The 22,119-nt window shown below is 30.2% G+C and overlaps 2 protein-coding genes across 2 annotated transcripts; both read left to right on the plus strand.

Moving 5' to 3' along the window:
* Window positions 1-7,080: 7,080 nt before the first annotated feature.
* On the plus strand, window positions 7,081-7,572 carry TVAGG3_0488020 (regulation of choline O-acetyltransferase protein; the record flags this gene model as incomplete). Its single annotated transcript, XM_051236076.1, has 1 exon — window positions 7,081-7,572. One exon carries the CDS (start codon window positions 7,081-7,083, stop codon window positions 7,570-7,572), a length of 492 nt encoding a protein of 163 aa, XP_051093900.1.
* Window positions 7,573-17,153: 9,581 nt separating this feature from the next.
* On the plus strand, window positions 17,154-17,645 carry TVAGG3_0488030 (regulation of choline O-acetyltransferase protein; the record flags this gene model as incomplete). The annotated part of the gene is made up of 1 exon (XM_051236077.1): window positions 17,154-17,645. One exon carries the CDS (start codon window positions 17,154-17,156, stop codon window positions 17,643-17,645), a length of 492 nt encoding a protein of 163 aa, XP_051093901.1.
* Between the last annotated feature and the right edge of the window lie 4,474 nt (window positions 17,646-22,119).

Here is a 22,119-nt window from a genome sequence, read left to right on the forward strand (position 1 = left end):
AAAGGTACATGTGAAGTACTTCACTATTTCAGCATCATTTTTCGTCTTCATTTAATCTTAAAAATGAAAACCATTATTTGTTACCAATTATTGTATTATATGGGTGTTTAATTTATACCATAAGGGTTTCGTTTTGCGAAAAAAACGTACAATACGCAATTTCGCTAAAAAAACATTTAGCTAGCAATTTCGACCTTTGACTCCACTCAAGACGTCACTTTTTTAATTTTGCGGTATCATATTTTTGGAAAATCTTTATGAATATTATATAAAAAGTCTCTTTAATATCTATATTTCATATTTTTATCGATTTTTAAAGTTTTGGCGAAAAGTATTCAATTATTTTTGCTATTTGGTCGGGTAAATGTCAGATTTGCGACATTTTCTGATATGATATTCGGATTCTACGTTGATAATAATGCATATAGAATAAGGGTTTCGTTTTGCTAAAATTGTCACTTTTATAGCATATTTGTTTTTGGATGTTTTGCGAAACCAAAAAAAAAAAAAACTATGATATACAATGTGTGTGTAAAGAAAATACTTTATTTACTAGTTAAAAAATCATTTGGTATTGATCAAGTTATTTTTTCTGGATAAGATATTATATGGATAATTGGATAGAAAATACAATTATATAATCTTGTACCTGGTTTAATTAAGCTAATTGTCATCAGAAACTTGTAATTTTTATGAATTTCAGATTTTCTTTTCATTACTGCTTTTCTTAATAGGTCAAGTTCTTATTTACGTTATAAAGTATGATATTTACAAATATCAAGTTATCATGTTTTTTGAGAAATTATGAGAAACAAACAAAAATGAAAAAGATAGGAATAGCAATGAATAGTGATGTGGGTATAGAAAATGTAAGAGATATGAATGCAAAGCAATCAGTATTTAGGACATTGACCATAGATTTCGAAAAAAAAATGCTGCATATTGAGCAAAAACTATGATTATATTATAAGGCTGTCATTTAAAGCATAATGAAACTATTCCCTTTTCATTTTAATCGAATAAGATAGTAAAGATTTTTGAATTAGCTAGAAACTGATGAGATGTTTTCACAAATCAGATTTTTAATCTCTATAATGCATAATTCACTCAATATCTCAATTTTGATATTGCGAGATATTTTTGCTATCGGTTTCGCAATTTTGACACAATAGCAAGAGGGTTCTATAAGCATTATTATCAACGTAGAATCTGAATATCATATCAGAAAATGTCGCAAATCTGACATTTACCCGACCAAATAGCAAAAATAATTGAATACTTTTCGCCAAAACTTTAAAAATCGATAAAAATATGAAATATAGATATTAAAGAGACTTTTTATATAATATTCATAAAGATTTTCCAAAAATATGATACCGCAAAATTAAAAAAGTGACGTCTTGAGTGGAGTCAAAGGTCGAAATTGCTAGCTAAATGTTTTTTTAGCGAAATTGCGTATTGTACGTTTTTTTCGCAAAACGAAACCCTTAAGTAAATACTTATATTACTTCTTTTGCAATATGTAAAGATGATATATAATTAACCATTAAAAATTGTCATTTTTATCGGATAATTGAAATTTAAAAATAAACAAATTATAACACAAATCAATAATATATTTAATTGACAAATTATCAAGAATAATTGAATGATTATTTTTTGAAGTTTAATTGAAATTATTCAATTAAATCAATTATTTCAATTTTTTTCAAATGTTTTTCTTGTTTGTTCTAGCGAATTCACACGCATTTCAATGTATGCATAATGAAAATGAGTACTGGCTTGTTCCCAAAATAGATCTTGCTTCAATAAAGCATCAAAAGAGAAAATTAACAGAATCTTCATGGCGAAACATTCGTATTAAAATCGTCACAGACTTTATCACATGGGAACTCGATGATGAATTTAAATGTAAGACCGTTGGGCAAACAATTTCATGGGAGCGTGGGACACATCTATGTACGGAAGATGATTTTTTAAATGCTTCACGAAGAGCGAATCTTTTAAGGACATTGGATAATGTTAGAATATATATAGAGAAGTTACTCAAAGTGATACCCGTTACAGGATCGATTACTATGGATTCGGCTGGTTCATATACTTTTACGTATTCTCCATTGAAAAGTTATACAGGCTATGATTTAATATTACCAGTCGTTCTTAAGAATTTCGGTGGTGATAGTCCTCTTGCAATGGCTGGTCCAACTGGTTATGAAAGAACATACAAGCGTCCAATTAGTGGAATTATATACTTAAATACAAAGAAAATTCCAGATAATACACAAAGTGAGTCAACATGGCAACGTTGGTACTTCCAAGTTTTAATTCATGAAATTTGTCATGCACTTGGTGTTACTGGTTCAATGTTTTCTTGGTATCATCCTTATGAGAACTCACAACCATATAACAATCCAACATGTCAACTTACAATACACAAGAAGTCTTTCACATTCTTAACAACTCCTTATTCTCACATCTTCGCGAAGAAACGATATGGTGTTGAAACATTCTCAAATGGAACTCACAGTTGTCCATCAGGTATCGAAATTGAAGACGGTGGTGGTGAAGGCACATCTGGTTCCCACCTTGAAGGACGTGTTTTTTACTCAGATTTAATGACGGGAACTGTGATGTCTGATGCATCAGGGCCATTTCAACGACTTACAGATGCAGTGATGGCAATATTACAAGATACAGGAAATTACAAGTGTGATTGGAAATATGCACAACCACTTGTATGGGGTAATCCAGAATCAACAATTGGTGGCCAACCAATCAATGACTTTGCAACAGGTGTTCCGTCTAAAGTTTTCCCCGATCACTACATGAAGAAACCAACCGGTGACAATCTTGGTGGAACGGGTTTTGACTTCAAAACATGGGGGAGTTCGTCGAGTGTTGTGAAAGACTCTGAGATTTCATGTCCAAGTAATGACATTAAATATCAGCAATATTGTGGTCCGGCTCGTTATGAATTTTATAATCCATCAAAAGCTGATTTGCCTGCAAAGAGATATCTTTATGACTATATAAATGTTGCATATCCCCAAGATAGCTGTCCTGATGGTCAAGCAATTTTGCCTGGAGCCACTCAATTTAGCAATGTTTTTGAATTATGTGCTCCATACAAATGTAATAAATATGATAGCTTTACACTGAACGTAACAACTCTCGGAAAAACAACTATTATAGAATGTAATAAGAGCAATGTTGGTGCAGCTTTTTCTTACGAAGTGCCTTCCTCATTTATTTCATATCCAAGAACAGCATATTGTGTTCATCCAGAAATATTCTGCAGATCAGTTAAACTTAATGAAATGAATTTTGTTGCAGATCCATTCGATCCAAACACAGTCCAACTTCAAGATCCATATAAAACGCCATCTCCAACACCAAATACACCTGCGCTGAGCTCCCAAATAGAACCAACACCTGATCCAAATGAACCAAGTGAATCCGATGATTCTAAGTCAGATTCAGGTAAGAAAGGACTCTCAACCAAGATGTGGATCATCATTGGTGCATCGGTTGGGGCTGTTATTCTGATAATCCTTATTGTAACCATTATTGTGTGCAAGGTCAAAGGTAGTAAAGAGACGTCCAGTGATCATGATCAAGATTTATTTGTTTGAATTATCTTTTTTTGACCTTTTATTTAATTTATGATGCGTTAACTAAAATGAATTATGATTTATAATAAAATATCAATTATTTATGTCAAAACAAAATATCCATCTCGAGTTTTTCCATCTCATTACATGAAGAAACCAACCGGTGACAATCTTGGTGAATCAGGTTTTGACTTCAAGACATGGGAGTCTTCACCAGCTCTTATGAAAGACTCTGAAAATTCATGTCCAAGCAAACGTTTGCAGGAATCATATTAATCACTTTGAACGGCGTGTGGGCAATTTTAACGACATTTTTTAACGCGATACGAGCGTAAGTCCATAGAATGTGTTTTGAGGGAAACTATAAAAATCCAAAATAGAGGTAAGTGCGCCATTATTACCTGCGAAGTTACATGGAATAAATCGAAGAGTAAGTACAAGATGATCTTGCATCTTTCCAAGTAAATGAAATTTATTAAAATTAAGATGATAATATTCATTTATAGTATGTGTATGATGTTTTTCAAAATTTCTTCAAATAAAATGCAGAGAGAGGGTCAAAGTTGCTATTTGTCACTTTTCCACAAGAATATAATGGGGACAAAGTTATCATATAGTTGATCTCATTCACTGAGGTGAGAGATGCGTGTAGTGTAATGGGATAAACAGTGGGATTGCTGCTCTAAGTCCTAGGTTCGAGACACATTGGCTTCATTTTTCTCTTTTTATTGACGTAAACTATTCAATTTTTGTGTTCTCCATTCAAATTTCAGAATTTTTTTTGCAGATTTCACGCTACATTCGAAGTTACCTTTTGTAACAACCACCACTGCCTACGAAAGACGAAAGTGTGTCACGATTTCACCCGGAAATCCGACGGTTGTTTAAGAGTAAGCACTTTTGGTCGTATATTAATTTAACTAATATGAATTTGGATTGTGCTTTCCTTATTGATGTAATGATATTTTCACTAATAAAAAATGAAATATACACAAGAAAAAAATTATTCAAAAATTATCATTGCATTTTATTTGAAGAAATTTGAAAAAACATCATACACATACTATAAATGAATATTATCATCTTAATTTTAATAAATTTCATTTACTTGGAAAGATGCAAGATCATCTTGTACTTACTCTTCGATTTATTCCATGTAACTTCGCAGGTAATAATGGCGCACTTACCTCTATTTTGGATTTTATAGTTTCCCTCAAAACACATTCTATGGACTTACGCTCGTATCGCGTTAAAAATGTCGTTAAAATTGAACCGCGCCCACTTTGAACAAATCCGATTTATGCATTGAACTACACTACATAGAGATAAAATTAATAATTTCATTTGAAATGTTGGTTATATGTCTAATTATATGGTATATAACATTTAACTCAACTTATGATAAAATAATGTTTTAAGATTAAGAAAATTTCTAACTATTTGCCCAAAGGTATGCACTACAAAACTATATCGACAAAATAATGATTTCAAATGAACATTAAATTTAAATGAAAGAGAAAAAATAAGTGAAATGTGATTAAAAATACTATACTACATAGTTGCTGACTGCGTAAGGAAGTGAGATGTACTTATCAATAGCACATCGTCAAGACAAAGTGACTGATTTGACAGAATGTAACTTTTATGACAACGATCAATTAATTTTTAATATTTGTATATATAGTAAATTTACTATTTATCAACAACCGATTATCATAAATACAATTTTTTGTTTAAATTGAACAATTGAATTATGCAAATTTATAAAAAAAGGTTTGTTTGTTCCATTTATATTAAAATTTTTACCTTCAAAAAAATTGAATGATATTCGTCTAAAAAGATAATTTAATGAAATCGAATATTAATATGAACTCGGATATAATTTACGATACATCCCATTTGAAATTCAAAGGTTGTAAAAATTGTTGTTCGATATATTCAAGCAAATATTGTTTAATATATTGAATTGAACAAGCCATAACACTTCCGCATTTTTTGAAGGTATGCAACAAATTCAATTTTATATAATGTTTTTGTTGCTTTTTTTAGCCAATTCTCATGAATTTAGATGCATGCATAATGAGAATGAAGATTGGCTCGTTCCAAAAATAGATCCTTCTTCAATAAAGCATCAAAAGAGAAAATTGCAAGAATCTTCATGGCAAAACATTCGTATTAAAATTGTTACAGATTTCATCACAGGTGAACTCGATGATGATCTTAAATGTAAAAGTATCGGACAACAAATTTCATGGAGATACGGCACAATTACATGTACAGAAGAAGATTTTTTAAATGCGTCACGAAAAGCGAATCTTTTAAGGACATTGGATAATGTTAGAATATATTTAGAGAAGTTGCTTAAAGTAATACTGTTTCAGGCCCAATTACAATGGAGACTTCTTCATCGAACTCTTTTACATACTCTCCAAAGAAAAGTTATACAGGCTATGATTTAATATTACCAGTTGTTCTTAGGAATTTCGGTAGTGATAGTCCTCTTGCAATGGCTGGCCCTACTGATTATGATTCTGTCTATAGTCGTCCAATCAGTGGCATTGTATACTTAAATACGAAGCAAATACCAGACAATACTCAAAGCGAATCAACATGGCAACGTTGGTTCTTCCAAGTTTTAATTCATGAAATTTGTCATGCACTTGGTGTTACTGATTCAATGTTTTCTTGGTATCATCCTTATGAGAACTCACAACCATATAACAATCCAACATGTCAACTTACAATACACAAGAAGTCTTTCACATTCTTAACAACTCCTTATTCTCACATCTTCGCGAAGAAACGATATGGTGTTGAAACATTCTCAAATGGAACTCACAGTTGTCCATCAGGTATCGAAATTGAAGACGGTGGCGGTTACGGAACAGCCGGTTCCCACCTTGAAGGACGTGCTTTCTATTCAGAGTTAATGACAGGAAGTTCGATGTCTGATGCATCAGGTCCATTTGAGAGACTTACAGATGCAGTGATGGCAATATTACAAGATACAGGAAATTACAAGTGTGATTGGAGATATGCACAACCACTTGTTTGGGGTAATCCAGAATCAACAATTGGTGGCCAACCAATCAATGACTTTGCAACAGGTCCTCCATCTAAAGTTTTCCCCGATCACTACATGAAGAAACCAAATGGTGACAATCTTGGTGCCACAGGCTTCAACTTCAAGACATGGGGAAGTTGGCTTCCATTAAAAGCTGATTCTGAAATTTCATGTCCAAGCCAATTCATTAACTATCAACAATATTGTGGTCCAGCACGTTATGAGTTTTATAATCCGTTGAAAGCAGATTTTCAATACAACAAATATATTTTTGACTTCATCAATGTAACATATCCTTCCAATAGTTGCCCAGATGGTCAAGCAATTTTACCTGGAGCATCTGAGTATGGAAATGTATACGATGTTTGTGGAACATATAAATGCAACAAATATGATAGTTACACGATGAATGTAACTACATTTGAAAAAACAACCACAATCACATGCAATAAGAGCAATGTCGGTCAAGCATTCTATTATTATATTCCTGCCAGCTATGGTTATGTGTTAAGAGCAGCATATTGTGTCCATCCAGAAATATTCTGCAGAACAGTTAAACTTCATGAAATGAATTTTGTTGCTGATCCATTCGATCCAAATTCAGTCCAACTTCAAGATCCATATAAAACACCAACTCCAACACCAAAGCCAACACCGAATACACAATCTTCAGGAGACTCAACATCAAGCACAAATGGATCAGGTGAATCAGGCAACAATGACTCCAAATCAAATAATGGAAAGAAAGGAATCTCATCTAAGGTGTGGATCATCGTTGGCGTCATTATCGGTGTAGTTGTTATTATCGCCCTTATTGTCACTATTATTGTTTGCAAAGCCAAAGGCAGTAAGGAAACAGCAAGCGATGACAAAATTAATAAGGATTTCTTAGTATAAATTTAATAATTTTTTTTGACATGCAAGCTTTATCTCCCAATTTTCTATAATAAAAAGTTAATATTTTATAAATCTCTGCTTAGTTCCTAACATGGCTATTATACTCTTTTGCCATTAGAATAAAGATATGTTGATATTATCGGAGCGTTTAAAGAATAAAAATTTTAAGTCTTCAATTTTGGTTTGGTTTAAGTGCTTCTATCTCTCAATCTAAAAAAGATTGTAGCTATATATACTCGCATGGACTCATGCATAGAATTAGTATATTTTCACTGAATGAAAACAAATCTATCTCCAGGAAAAAACCGAAAATTAGAGATTACAAAATTTTTTATGAACGACTAATGAAAGTCTCTAAATTTTAATTTTTATAGTATATTGCTCTAAACAATGTTTGTAAAATTTATTGATATGTAATGATTTCATGATATTGTGATATCAATGTGTTTTGAATTAAAATTTGCTTGAAAACTAATAATCTGGACAAAAGAATTGTGAAACAAAGTTTATTAATATTTTATAGAAGGATTATATAATAGAAATTGGTTATACTTACATTTTTGGTCAATCAATTTTGAAAACAAGAAGATTTTAACGATGCTAAAATATTAAAGCTTATAAGATATTGTGCTTATTTATGATTCTTTTTTGGATGTAATTCATGAATAAAAAAATTGATATCATTCTTTTTATTTTTTCTTTAATCATTGGAGTAAATTAAGGGTTTCGTTTTGCTAAAATTGTCACTTTTATAGCATATTTGTTTTTGGATGTTTTGCGAAACCAAAAAAAAACTATGATATACAATGTGTGTGTAAAGAAAATACTTTATTTACTAGTTAAAAAATCATTTGGTATTGATCAAGTTATTTTTTCTGGATAAGATATTATATGGATAATTGGATAGAAAATACAATTATATAATCTTGTACCTGGTTTAATTAAGCTAATTGTCATCAGAAACTTGTAATTTTTATGAATTTCAGATTTTCTTTTCATTACTGCTTTTCTTAATAGGTCAAGTTCTTATTTACGTTATAAAGTATGATATTTACAAATATCAAGTTATCATGCTTTTTGAGAAATTATGAGAAACAAACAAAAATGAAAAAGATAGGAATAGCAATGAATAGTGATGTGGGTATAGAAAATGTAAGAGATATGAATGCAAAGCAATCAGTATTTAGGACATTGACCATAGATTTCGAAAAAAAAATGCTGCATATTGAGCAAAAACTATGATTATATTATAAGGCTGTCATTTAAAGCATAATGAAACTATTCCCTTTTCATTTTAATCGAATAAGATAGTAAAGATTTTTGAATTAGCTAGAAACTGATGAGATGTTTTCACAAATCAGATTTTTAATCTCTATAATGCATAATTCACTCAATATCTCAATTTTGATATTGCGAGATATTTTTGCTATCGGTTTCGCAATTTTGACACAATAGCAAGAGGGTTCTATAAGCATTATTATCAACGTAGAATCTGAATATCATATCAGAAAATGTCGCAAATCTGACATTTACCCGACCAAATAGCAAAAATAATTGAATACTTTTCGCCAAAACTTTAAAAATCGATAAAAATATGAAATATAGATATTAAAGAGACTTTTTATATAATATTCATAAAGATTTTCCAAAAATATGATACCGCAAAATTAAAAAAGTGACGTCTTGAGTGGAGTCAAAGGTCGAAATTGCTAGCTAAATGTTTTTTTAGCGAAATTGCGTATTGTACGTTTTTTCGCAAAACGAAACCCTTATTTTGAATGATTAATAAATTTTATACATCAAGGTTTTCAAAAGATTACAAAACCGCATGATCAAATTTTATATATTATGCCAATACTAATATTTAATCCAATTTTTCCATAAAATTTTCCATACGATAGAGATGCATTTTTTAAAGAATGACAGCACAAAAATGATGGCTCTAAGTAACAAAAAGTTTCAAGTAGCAGCGCACTCAGTATTTTTAAAGTGTTGTTTCATTTAATTAACAAGAAGTTCAAAGACGACTTACGATTTATATCAAATTGCAAATATTTTATCGAAAAATCTCATACATGCTTAAGTTTGTTTGTAATTTGTGATTTTATGTGAACACATATGTTATTTGCATCTAGAAATTCCTTGATTAATCAGAAAATATTAATAACTCTATCTTTCATTTAACACACGCACCTAATATTCCTTTTAGGTTCAATAAACTAATCACATTAAAATGTTCTTTATATAATATTTTTTCATTAATCCATCTGTATACTTTGATATCTTCTTGATAAATTTAAATGTTTCAATGTTAAAAATAAAATTATTTTCATAATTAGATTCTACACGAGATCTGGACGCAAATAGCAAGATTGCTCACATAAGTTATATTATTTAATGATTTACGCTATGTAAAGAAATAATGTAAAGAAATTCACACGGTTGATTGATTAGTGTTAACCATTCATGCTATATAATATCGAATACAGATTAAAAGGTACATGTGAAGTACTTCACTATTTCAGCATCATTTTTCGTCTTCATTTAATCTTAAAAATGAAAACCATTATTTGTTACCAATTATTGTATTATATGGGTGTTTAATTTATACCATAAGGGTTTCGTTTTGCGAAAAAAACGTACAATACGCAATTTCGCTAAAAAAACATTTAGCTAGCAATTTCGACCTTTGACTCCACTCAAGACGTCACTTTTTTAATTTTGCGGTATCATATTTTTGGAAAATCTTTATGAATATTATATAAAAAGTCTCTTTAATATCTATATTTCATATTTTTATCGATTTTTAAAGTTTTGGCGAAAAGTATTCAATTTTTTTGCTATTTGGTCGGGTAAATGTCAGATTTGCGACATTTTCTGATATGATATTCGGATTCTACGTTGATAATAATGCATATAGAATAAGGGTTTCGTTTTTGCTAAAATTGTCACTTTTATAGCATATTTGTTTTTGGATGTTTTGCGAAACCAAAAAAAAAAAAAACTATGATATACAATGTGTGTGTAAAGAAAATACTTTATTTACTAGTTAAAAAATCATTTGGTATTGATCAAGTTATTTTTTCTGGATAAGATATTATATGGATAATTGGATAGAAAATACAATTATATAATCTTGTACCTGGTTTAATTAAGCTAATTGTCATCAGAAACTTGTAATTTTTATGAATTTCAGATTTTCTTTTCATTACTGCTTTTCTTAATAGGTCAAGTTCTTATTTACGTTATAAAGTATGATATTTACAAATATCAAGTTATCATGTTTTTTGAGAAATTATGAGAAACAAACAAAAATGAAAAAGATAGGAATAGCAATGAATAGTGATGTGGGTATAGAAAATGTAAGAGATATGAATGCAAAGCAATCAGTATTTAGGACATTGACCATAGATTTCGAAAAAAAAATGCTGCATATTGAGCAAAAACTATGATTATATTATAAGGCTGTCATTTAAAGCATAATGAAACTATTCCCTTTTCATTTTAATCGAATAAGATAGTAAAGATTTTTGAATTAGCTAGAAACTGATGAGATGTTTTCACAAATCAGATTTTTAATCTCTATAATGCATAATTCACTCAATATCTCAATTTTGATATTGCGAGATATTTTTGCTATCGGTTTCGCAATTTTGACACAATAGCAAGAGGGTTCTATAAGCATTATTATCAACGTAGAATCTGAATATCATATCAGAAAATGTCGCAAATCTGACATTTACCCGACAAATAGCAAAAATAATTGAATACTTTTCGCCAAAACTTTAAAAATCGATAAAAATATGAAATATAGATATTAAAGAGACTTTTTATATAATATTCATAAAGATTTTCCAAAAATATGATACCGCAAAATTAAAAAAGTGACGTCTTGAGTGGAGTCAAAGGTCGAAATTGCTAGCTAAATGTTTTTAGCGAAATTGCGTATGTACGTTTTTTCGCAAAACGAAACCCTTAAGTAAATACTTATATTACTTCTTTTGCAATATGTAAAGATGATATATAATTAACCATTAAAAATTGTCATTTTTATCGGATAATTGAAATTTAAAAATAAACAAATTATAACACAAATCAATAATATATTTAATTGACAAATTATCAAGAATAATTGAATGATTATTTTTTGAAGTTTAATTGAAATTATTCAATTAAATCAATTATTTCAATTTTTTTCAAATGTTTTTCTGTTTGTTCTAGCGAATTCACACGCATTTCAATGTATGCATAATGAAAATGAGTACTGGCTTGTTCCCAAAATAGATCTTGCTTCAATAAAGCATCAAAAGAGAAAATTAACAGAATCTTCATGGCGAAACATTCGTATTAAAATCGTCACAGACTTTATCACATGGGAACTCGATGATGAATTTAAATGTAAGACCGTTGGGCAAACAATTTCATGGGAGCGTGGGACACATCTATGTACGGAAGATGATTTTTTAAATGCTTCACGAAGAGCGAATCTTTTAAGGACATTGGATAATGTTAGAATATATATAGAGAAGTTACTCAAAGTGATACCCGTTACAGGATCGATTACTATGGATTCGGCTGGTTCATATACTTTTACGTATTCTCCATTGAAAAGTTATACAGGCTATGATTTAATATTACCAGTCGTTCTTAAGAATTTCGGTGGTGATAGTCCTCTTGCAATGGCTGGTCCAACTGGTTATGAAAGAACATACAAGCGTCCAATTAGTGGAATTATATACTTAAATACAAAGAAAATTCCAGATAATACACAAAGTGAGTCAACATGGCAACGTTGGTACTTCCAAGTTTTAATTCACGAAATTTGTCATGCACTTGGTGTTACTGATTCAATGTTTTCTTCGTATCATCCATATGAGAACTCACAACCATATAGCAATCCAACATGTCAACTTACAATACACAAGAAGTCTTTCACATTCTTAACAACTCCTTATTCTCACATCTTCGCGAAGAAACGATATGGTGTTGAAACATTCTCAAATGGAACTCACAGTTGTCCATCAGGTATCGAAATTGAAGACGGTGGTGGTGAAGGCACATCTGGTTCCCACCTTGAAGGACGTGTTTTTTACTCAGATTTAATGACGGGAACTGTGATGTCTGATGCATCAGGGCCATTTCAACGACTTACAGATGCAGTGATGGCAATATTACAAGATACAGGAAATTACAAGTGTGATTGGAAATATGCACAACCACTTGTATGGGGTAATCCAGAATCAACAATTGGTGGCCAACCAATCAATGACTTTGCAACAGGTGTTCCGTCTAAAGTTTTCCCGATCACTACATGAAGAAACCAACCGTGACAATCTTGGTGGAACGGGTTTTGACTTCAAAACATGGGGGAGTTCGTCGAGTGTTGTGAAAGACTCTGAGATTTCATGTCCAAGTAATGACATTAAATATCAGCAATATTGTGGTCCGGCTCGTTATGAATTTTATAATCCATCAAAAGCTGATTTGCCTGCAAAGAGATATCTTTATGACTATATAAATGTTGCATATCCCCAAGATAGCTGTCCTGATGGTCAAGCAATTTTGCCTGGAGCCACTCAATTTAGCAATGTTTTTGAATTATGTGCTCCATACAAATGTAATAAATATGATAGCTTTACACTGAACGTAACAAACTCTCGGAAAAAAACTACTATAGAATGTAATAAGAGCAATGTTGGTGCAGCTTTTTCTTACGAAGTGCCTTCCTCATTTATTTCATATCCAAGAACAGCATATTGTGTTCATCCAGAAATATTCTGCAGATCAGTTAAACTTAATGAAATGAATTTTGTTGCAGATCCATTCGATCCAAACACAGTCCAACTTCAAGATCCATATAAAACGCCATCTCCAACACCAAATACACCTGCGCTGAGCTCCCAAATAGAACCAACACCTGATCCAAATGAACCAAGTGAATCCGATGATTCTAAGTCAGATTCAGGTAAGAAAGGACTCTCAACCAAGATGTGGATCATCATTGGTGCATCGGTTGGGGCTGTTATTCTGATAATCCTTATTGTAACCATTATTGTGTGCAAGGTCAAAGTAGTAAAGAGACGTCCAGTGATCATGATCAAGATTTATTTGTTTGAATATCTTTTTTTGACCTTTTATTTAATTTATGATGCGTTAACTAAAATGAATTATGATTTATAATAAAATATCAATTATTTATGTCAAAACAAAATATCCATCTCGAGTTTTTCCATCTCATTACATGAAGAAACCAACCGGTGACAATCTTGGTGAATCAGGTTTTGACTTCAAGACATGGGAGTCTTCACCAGCTCTTATGAAAGACTCTGAAAATTCATGTCCAAGCAAACGTTTGCAGGAATCATATTAATCACTTTGAACGGCGTGTGGGCAATTTTAACGACATTTTTTACGCGATACGAGCGTAAGTCCATAGAATGTGTTTTGAGGGAAACTATAAAAATCCAAAATAGAGGTAAGTGCGCCATTATTACCTGCGAAGTTACATGGAATAAATCGAAGAGTAAGTACAAGATGATCTTGCATCTTTCCAAGTAAATGAAATTTTAAAAATTAAGATGATAATATTCATTTATAGTATGTGTATGATGTTTTTCAAAAATTTCTTCAAATAAAATGCAGAGAGAGGGTCAAAGTTGCTATTTTGTCACTTTTCCACAAGAATATAATGGGGACAAAGTTATCATATAGTTGATCTCATTCACTGAGGTGAGAGATGGCGTGTAGTGTAATGGGATAAACAGTGGATTGCTGCTCTAAGTCCTAGGTTCGAGACACCATTGGCTTCATTTTTCTCTTTTTTATTGAGTAAACTATTCAATTTTTGTGTTTCTCATTCAAATTTCAGAATTTTTTTTTGCAGATTTCACGCTAGCATTCGAAGTTACCTTTTGTAACAACCACCACTGCCTACGAAAGACGAAAGTGTGTCACGATTTCACCCGGAAATCCGACGGTTGTTTAAGAGTAAGCACTTTTGGTCGTATATTAATTTAACTAATATGAATTTGGATTGTGCTTTCCTTATTGATGTAATGATATTTTCACTAATAAAAAATGAAATATACACAAGAAAAAAATTATTCAAAAATTATCATTGCATTTTATTTGAAGAAATTTTGAAAAAACATCATACACATACTATAAATGAATATTATCATCTTAATTTTAATAAATTTCATTTACTTGGAAAGATGCAAGATCATCTTGTACTTACTCTTCGATTTATTCCATGTAACTTCGCAGGTAATAATGGCGCACTTACCTCTATTTTGGATTTTTATAGTTTCCCTCAAAACACATTCTATGGACTTACGCTCGTATCGCGTTAAAAAATGTCGTTAAAATTGAACCGCGCCCACTTTGAACAAATCCGATTTATGCATTGAACTACACTACATAGAGATAAAATTAATAATTTTCATTTGAAATGTTGGTTATATGTCTAATTATATGGTATATAACATTTAACTCAACTTATGATAAAATAATGTTTTAAGATTAAGAAAATTTCTAACTATTTGCCCAAAGGTATGCACTACATAAACTATATCGACAAAATAATGATTTCAAATGAACATTAAATTTAAATGAATAAGAGAGAAAAAATAAGTGAAATGTGATTAAAAATACTATACTACATAGTTGCTGACTGCGTAAGGAAGTGAGATGTACTTATCAATAGCACATCGTCAAGACAAGAGTGACTGATTTGACAGAATGTAACTTTTATGACAACGATCAATTAATTTTTAATAATTTGTATACCAATATAGTAAATTTACTATTTAATCAACAACCGATTATCATAAATACAATTTTTTGTTTAAATTGAACAATTGAATTATGCAAATTTATAAAAAAAGGTTTGTTTGTTCCATTTATATTAAAATTTTTACCTTCAAAAAAATTGAATGATATTCGTCTAAAAAGATAATTTAATGAAATCGAATATTAATATGAACTCGGATATAATTTACGATACATCCCATTTGAAATTCAAAGGTTGTAAAAATTGTTGTTCGATATATTCAAGCAAATATTGTTTAATATATTGAATTGAACAAGCCATAACACTTCCGCATTTTTTGAAGGTATGCAACAAATTCAATTTTATAATGTTTTTGTTGCTTTTTTTAGCCAATTCTCATGAATTTAGATGCATGCATAATGAGAATGAAGATTGGCTCGTTCCAAAAATAGATCCTTCTTCAATAAAGCATCAAAAGAGAAAATTGCAAGAATCTTCATGGCAAAACATTCGTATTAAAATTGTTACAGATTTCATCACAGGTGAACTCGATGATGATCTTAAATGTAAAAGTATCGGACAACAAATTTCATGGAGATACGGCACAATTACATGTACAGAAGAAGATTTTTTAAATGCGTCACGAAAAGCGAATCTTTTAAGGACATTGGATAATGTTAGAATATATTTAGAGAAGTTGCTTAAAGTAATACCTGTTTCAGGCCCAATTACAATGGAGACTTCTTCATCGAACTCTTTTACATACTCTCCAAAGAAAAGTTATACAGGCTATGATTTAATATTACCAGTTGTTCTTAGGAATTTCGGTAGTGATAGTCCTCTTGCAATGGCTGGCCCTACTGATTATGATTCTGTCTATAGTCGTCCAATCAGTGGCATTGTATACTTAAATACGAAGCAAATACCAGACAATACTCAAAGCGAATCAACATGGCAACGTTGGTTCTTCCAAGTTTTAATTCATGAAATTTGTCATGCACTTGGTGTTACTGATTCAATGTTTTCTTGGTATCATCCTTATGAGAACTCACAACCATATAACAATCCAACATGTCAACTTACAATACACAAGAAGTCTTTCACATTCTTAACAACTCCTTATTCTCACATCTTCGCGAAGAAACGATATGGTGTTGAAACATTCTCAAATGGAACTCACAGTTGTCCATCAGGTATCGAAATTGAAGACGGTGGCGGTTACGGAACAGCCGGTTCCCACCTTGAAGGACGTGCTTTCTATTCAGAGTTAATGACAGGAAGTTCGATGTCTGATGCATCAGGTCCATTTGAGAGACTTACAGATGCAGTGATGGCAATATTACAAGATACAGGAAATTACAAGTGTGATTGGAGATATGCACAACCACTTGTTTGGGGTAATCCAGAATCAACAATTGGTGGCCAACCAATCAATGACTTTGCAACAGGTCCTCCATCTAAAGTTTTCCCCGATCACTACATGAAGAAACCAAATGGTGACAATCTTGGTGCCACAGGCTTCAACTTCAAGACATGGGGAAGTTGGCTTCCATTAAAAGCTGATTCTGAAATTTCATGTCCAAGCCAATTCATTAACTATCAACAATATTGTGGTCCAGCACGTTATGAGTTTTATAATCCGTTGAAAGCAGATTTTCAATACAACAAATATATTTTTGACTTCATCAATGTAACATATCCTTCCAATAGTTGCCCAGATGGTCAAGCAATTTTACCTGGAGCATCTGAGTATGGAAATGTATACGATGTTTGTGGAACATATAAATGCAACAAATATGATAGTTACACGATGAATGTAACTACATTTGAAAAAACAACCACAATCACATGCAATAAGAGCAATGTCGGTCAAGCATTCTATTATTATATTCCTGCCAGCTATGGTTATGTGTTAAGAGCAGCATATTGTGTCCATCCAGAAATATTCTGCAGAACAGTTAAACTTCATGAAATGAATTTTGTTGCTGATCCATTCGATCCAAATTCAGTCCAACTTCAAGATCCATATAAAACACCAACTCCAACACCAAAGCCAACACCGAATACACAATCTTCAGGAGACTCAACATCAAGCACAAATGGATCAGGTGAATCAGGCAACAATGACTCCAAATCAAATAATGGAAAGAAAGGAATCTCATCTAAGGTGTGGATCATCGTTGGCGTCATTATCGGTGTAGTTGTTATTATCGCCCTTATTGTCACTATTATTGTTTGCAAAGCCAAAGGCAGTAAGGAAACAGCAAGCGATGACAAAATTAATAAGGATTTCTTAGTATAAATTTAATAATTTTTTTTTGACATGCAAGCTTTATCTCCCAATTTTCTATAATAAAAAGTTAATATTTTATAAATCTCTGCTTAGTTCCTAACATGGCTATTATACTCTTTTGCCATTAGAATAAAGATATGTTGATATTATCGGAGCGTTTAAAGAATAAAAATTTTAAGTCTTCAATTTTGGTTTGGTTTAAGTGCTTCTATCTCTCAATCTAAAAAAGATTGTAGCTATATATACTCGCATGGACTCATGCATAGAATTAGTATATTTTCACTGAATGAAAACAAATCTATCTCCAGGAAAAAACCGAAAATTAGAGATTACAAAATTTTTTATGAACGACTAATGAAAGTCTCTAAATTTTAATTTTTATAGTATATTGCTCTAAACAATGTTTGTAAAATTTATTGATATGTAATGATTTCATGATATTGTGATATCAATGTGTTTTGAATTAAAATTTGCTTGAAAACTAATAATCTGGACAAAAGAATTGTGAAACAAAGTTTATTAATATTTTATAGAAGGATTATATAATAGAAATTGGTTATACTTACATTTTTGGTCAATCAATTTTGAAAACAAGAAGATTTTAACGATGCTAAAATATTAAAGCTTATAAGATATTGTGCTTATTTATGATTCTTTTTTGGATGTAATTCATGAATAAAAAAATTGATATCATTCTTTTTATTTTTTCTTTAATCATTGGAGTAAATTAAGGGTTTCGTTTTGCTAAAATTGTCACTTTTATAGCATATTTGTTTTTGGATGTTTTGCGAAACCAAAAAAAAACTATGATATACAATGTGTGTGTAAAGAAAATACTTTATTTACTAGTTAAAAAATCATTTGGTATTGATCAAGTTATTTTTTCTGGATAAGATATTATATGGATAATTGGATAGAAAATACAATTATATAATCTTGTACCTGGTTTAATTAAGCTAATTGTCATCAGAAACTTGTAATTTTTATGAATTTCAGATTTTCTTTTCATTACTGCTTTTCTTAATAGGTCAAGTTCTTATTTACGTTATAAAGTATGATATTTACAAATATCAAGTTATCATGCTTTTTGAGAAATATGAAAACAAACAAAAATGAAAAAGATAGATAGGAGCAATGAATAGTGATGTGGGTATAGAAAATGTAAGAGATATGAATGCAAAGCAATCAGTATTTAGGACATTGACCATAGATTTCGAAAAAAAATGCTGCATATTGAGCAAAAACTATGATATATATTATAAGGCTGTCATTTAAAGCATAATGAAACTATTCCCTTTTCATTTTAATCGAATAAGATAGTAAAGATTTTGAATTTAGCTAGAAACTGATGAGATGTTTCACAAATCAGATTTTTAATCTCTATAATGCATAATTCACTCAATATCTCAATTTTGATATTGCGAGATATTTTTGCTATCGGTTTCGCAATTTTGACACAATAGCAAGAGGGTTCTATAAGCATTATTATCAACGTAGAATCTGAATATCATATCAGAAAATGTCGCAAATCTGACATTTACCCGACCAAATAGCAAAAATAATTGAATACTTTTCGCCAAAACTTTAAAAATCGATAAAAATATGAAATATAGATATTAAAGAGACTTTTTATATAATATTCATAAAGATTTTCCAAAAATATGATACCGCAAAATTAAAAAAGTGACGTCTTGAGTGGAGTCAAAGGTCGAAATTGCTAGCTAAATGTTTTTTTAGCGAAATTGCGTATTGTACGTTTTTTTCGCAAAACGAAACCCTTATTTTGAATGATTAATAAATTTTATACATCAAGGTTTTCAAAAGATTACAAAACCGCATGATCAAATTTTATATATTATGCCAATACTAATATTTAATCCAATTTTTCCATAAAATTTTCCATACGATAGAGATGCATTTTTTAAAGAATGACAGCACAAAAATGATGGCTCTAAGTAACAAAAAGTTTCAAGTAGCAGCGCACTCAGTATTTTTAAAGTGTTGTTTCATTTAATTAACAAGAAGTTCAAAGACGACTTACGATTTATATCAAATTGCAAATATTTTATCGAAAAATCTCATACATGCTTAAGTTTGTTTGTAATTTGTGATTTTATGTGAACACATATGTTATTTGCATCTAGAAATTCCTTGATTAATCAGAAAATATTAATAACTCTATCTTTCATTTAACACACGCACCTAATATTCCTTTTAGGTTCAATAAACTAATCACATTAAAATGTTCTTTATATAATATTTTTTCATTAATCCATCTGTATACTTTGATATCTTCTTGATAAATTTAAATGTTTCAATGTTAAAAATAAAATTATTTTCATAATTAGATTCTACACGAGATCTGGACGCAAATAGCAAGATTGCTCACATAAGTTATATTATTTAATGATTTACGCTATGTAAAGAAATAATGTAAAGAAATTCACACGGTTGATTGATTAGTGTTAACCATTCATGCTATATAATATCGAATACAGATTAAAAGGTACATGTGAAGTACTTCACTATTTCAGCATCATTTTTCGTCTTCATTTAATCTTAAAAATGAAAACCATTATTTGTTACCAATTATTGTATTATATGGGTGTTTAATTTATACCATAAGGGTTTCGTTTTGCGAAAAAACGTACAATACGCAATTTCGCTAAAAAAACATTTAGCTAGCAATTTCGACCTTTGACTCCACTCAAGACGTCACTTTTTTAATTTTGCGGTATCATATTTTTGGAAAATCTTTATGAATATTATATAAAAAGTCTCTTTAATATCTATATTTCATATTTTTATCGATTTTTAAAGTTTTGGCGAAAAGTATTCAATTATTTTTGCTATTTGGTCGGGTAAATGTCAGATTTGCGACATTTTCTGATATGATATTCGGATTCTACGTTGATAATAATGCATATAGAATAAGGGTTTCGTTTTGCTAAAATTGTCACTTTTATAGCATATTTGTTTTTGGATGTTTTGCGAAACCAAAAAAAAAAAAAACTATGATATACAATGTGTGTGTAAAGAAAATACTTTATTTACTAGTTAAAAAATCATTTGGTATTGATCAAGTTATTTTTTCTGGATAAGATATTATATGGATAATTGGATAGAAAATACAATTATATAATCTTGTACCTGGTTTAATTAAGCTAATTGTCATCAGAAACTTGTAATTTTTATGAATTTCAGATTTTCTTTTCATTACTGCTTTTCTTAATAGGTCAAGTTCTTATTTACGTTATAAAGTATGATATTTACAAATATCAAGTTATCATGTTTTTTGAGAAATTATGAGAAACAAACAAAAATGAAAAAGATAGGAATAGCAATGAATAGTGATGTGGGTATAGAAAATGTAAGAGATATGAATGCAAAGCAATCAGTATTTAGGACATTGACCATAGATTTCGAAAAAAAAATGCTGCATATTGAGCAAAAACTATGATTATATTATAAGGCTGTCATTTAAAGCATAATGAAACTATTCCCTTTTCATTTTAATCGAATAAGATAGTAAAGATTTTTGAATTAGCTAGAAACTGATGAGATGTTTTCACAAATCAGATTTTTAATCTCTATAATGCATAATTCACTCAATATCTCAATTTTGATATTGCGAGATATTTTTGCTATCGGTTTCGCAATTTTGACACAATAGCAAGAGGGTTCTATAAGCATTATTATCAACGTAGAATCTGAATATCATATCAGAAAATGTCGCAAATCTGACATTTACCCGACCAAATAGCAAAAATAATTGAATACTTTTCGCCAAAACTTTAAAAATCGATAAAAATATGAAATATAGATATTAAAGAGACTTTTTATATAATATTCATAAAGATTTTCCAAAAATATGATACCGCAAAATTAAAAAAGTGACGTCTTGAGTGGAGTCAAAGGTCGAAATTGCTAGCTAAATGTTTTTTTAGCGAAATTGCGTATTGTACGTTTTTTTCGCAAAACGAAACCCTTAAGTAAATACTTATATTACTTCTTTTGCAATATGTAAAGATGATATATAATTAACCATTAAAAATTGTCATTTTTATCGGATAATTGAAATTTAAAAATAAACAAATTATAACACAAATCAATAATATATTTAATTGACAAATTATCAAGAATAATTGAATGATTATTTTTTGAAGTTTAATTGAAATTATTCAATTAAATCAATTATTTCAATTTTTTTCAAATGTTTTTCTTGTTTGTTCTAGCGAATTCACACGCATTTCAATGTATGCATAATGAAAATGAGTACTGGCTTGTTCCCAAAATAGATCTTGCTTCAATAAAGCATCAAAAGAGAAAATTAACAGAATCTTCATGGCGAAACATTCGTATTAAAATCGTCACAGACTTTATCACATGGGAACTCGATGATGAATTTAAATGTAAGACCGTTGGGCAAACAATTTCATGGGAGCGTGGGACACATCTATGTACGGAAGATGATTTTTTAAAT

This window comes from Trichomonas vaginalis, chromosome II (genome assembly GCF_026262505.1).
Source record: "Trichomonas vaginalis G3 chromosome II, whole genome shotgun sequence".
NCBI classification, from domain to species: domain Eukaryota; phylum Parabasalia; order Trichomonadida; family Trichomonadidae; genus Trichomonas; species Trichomonas vaginalis.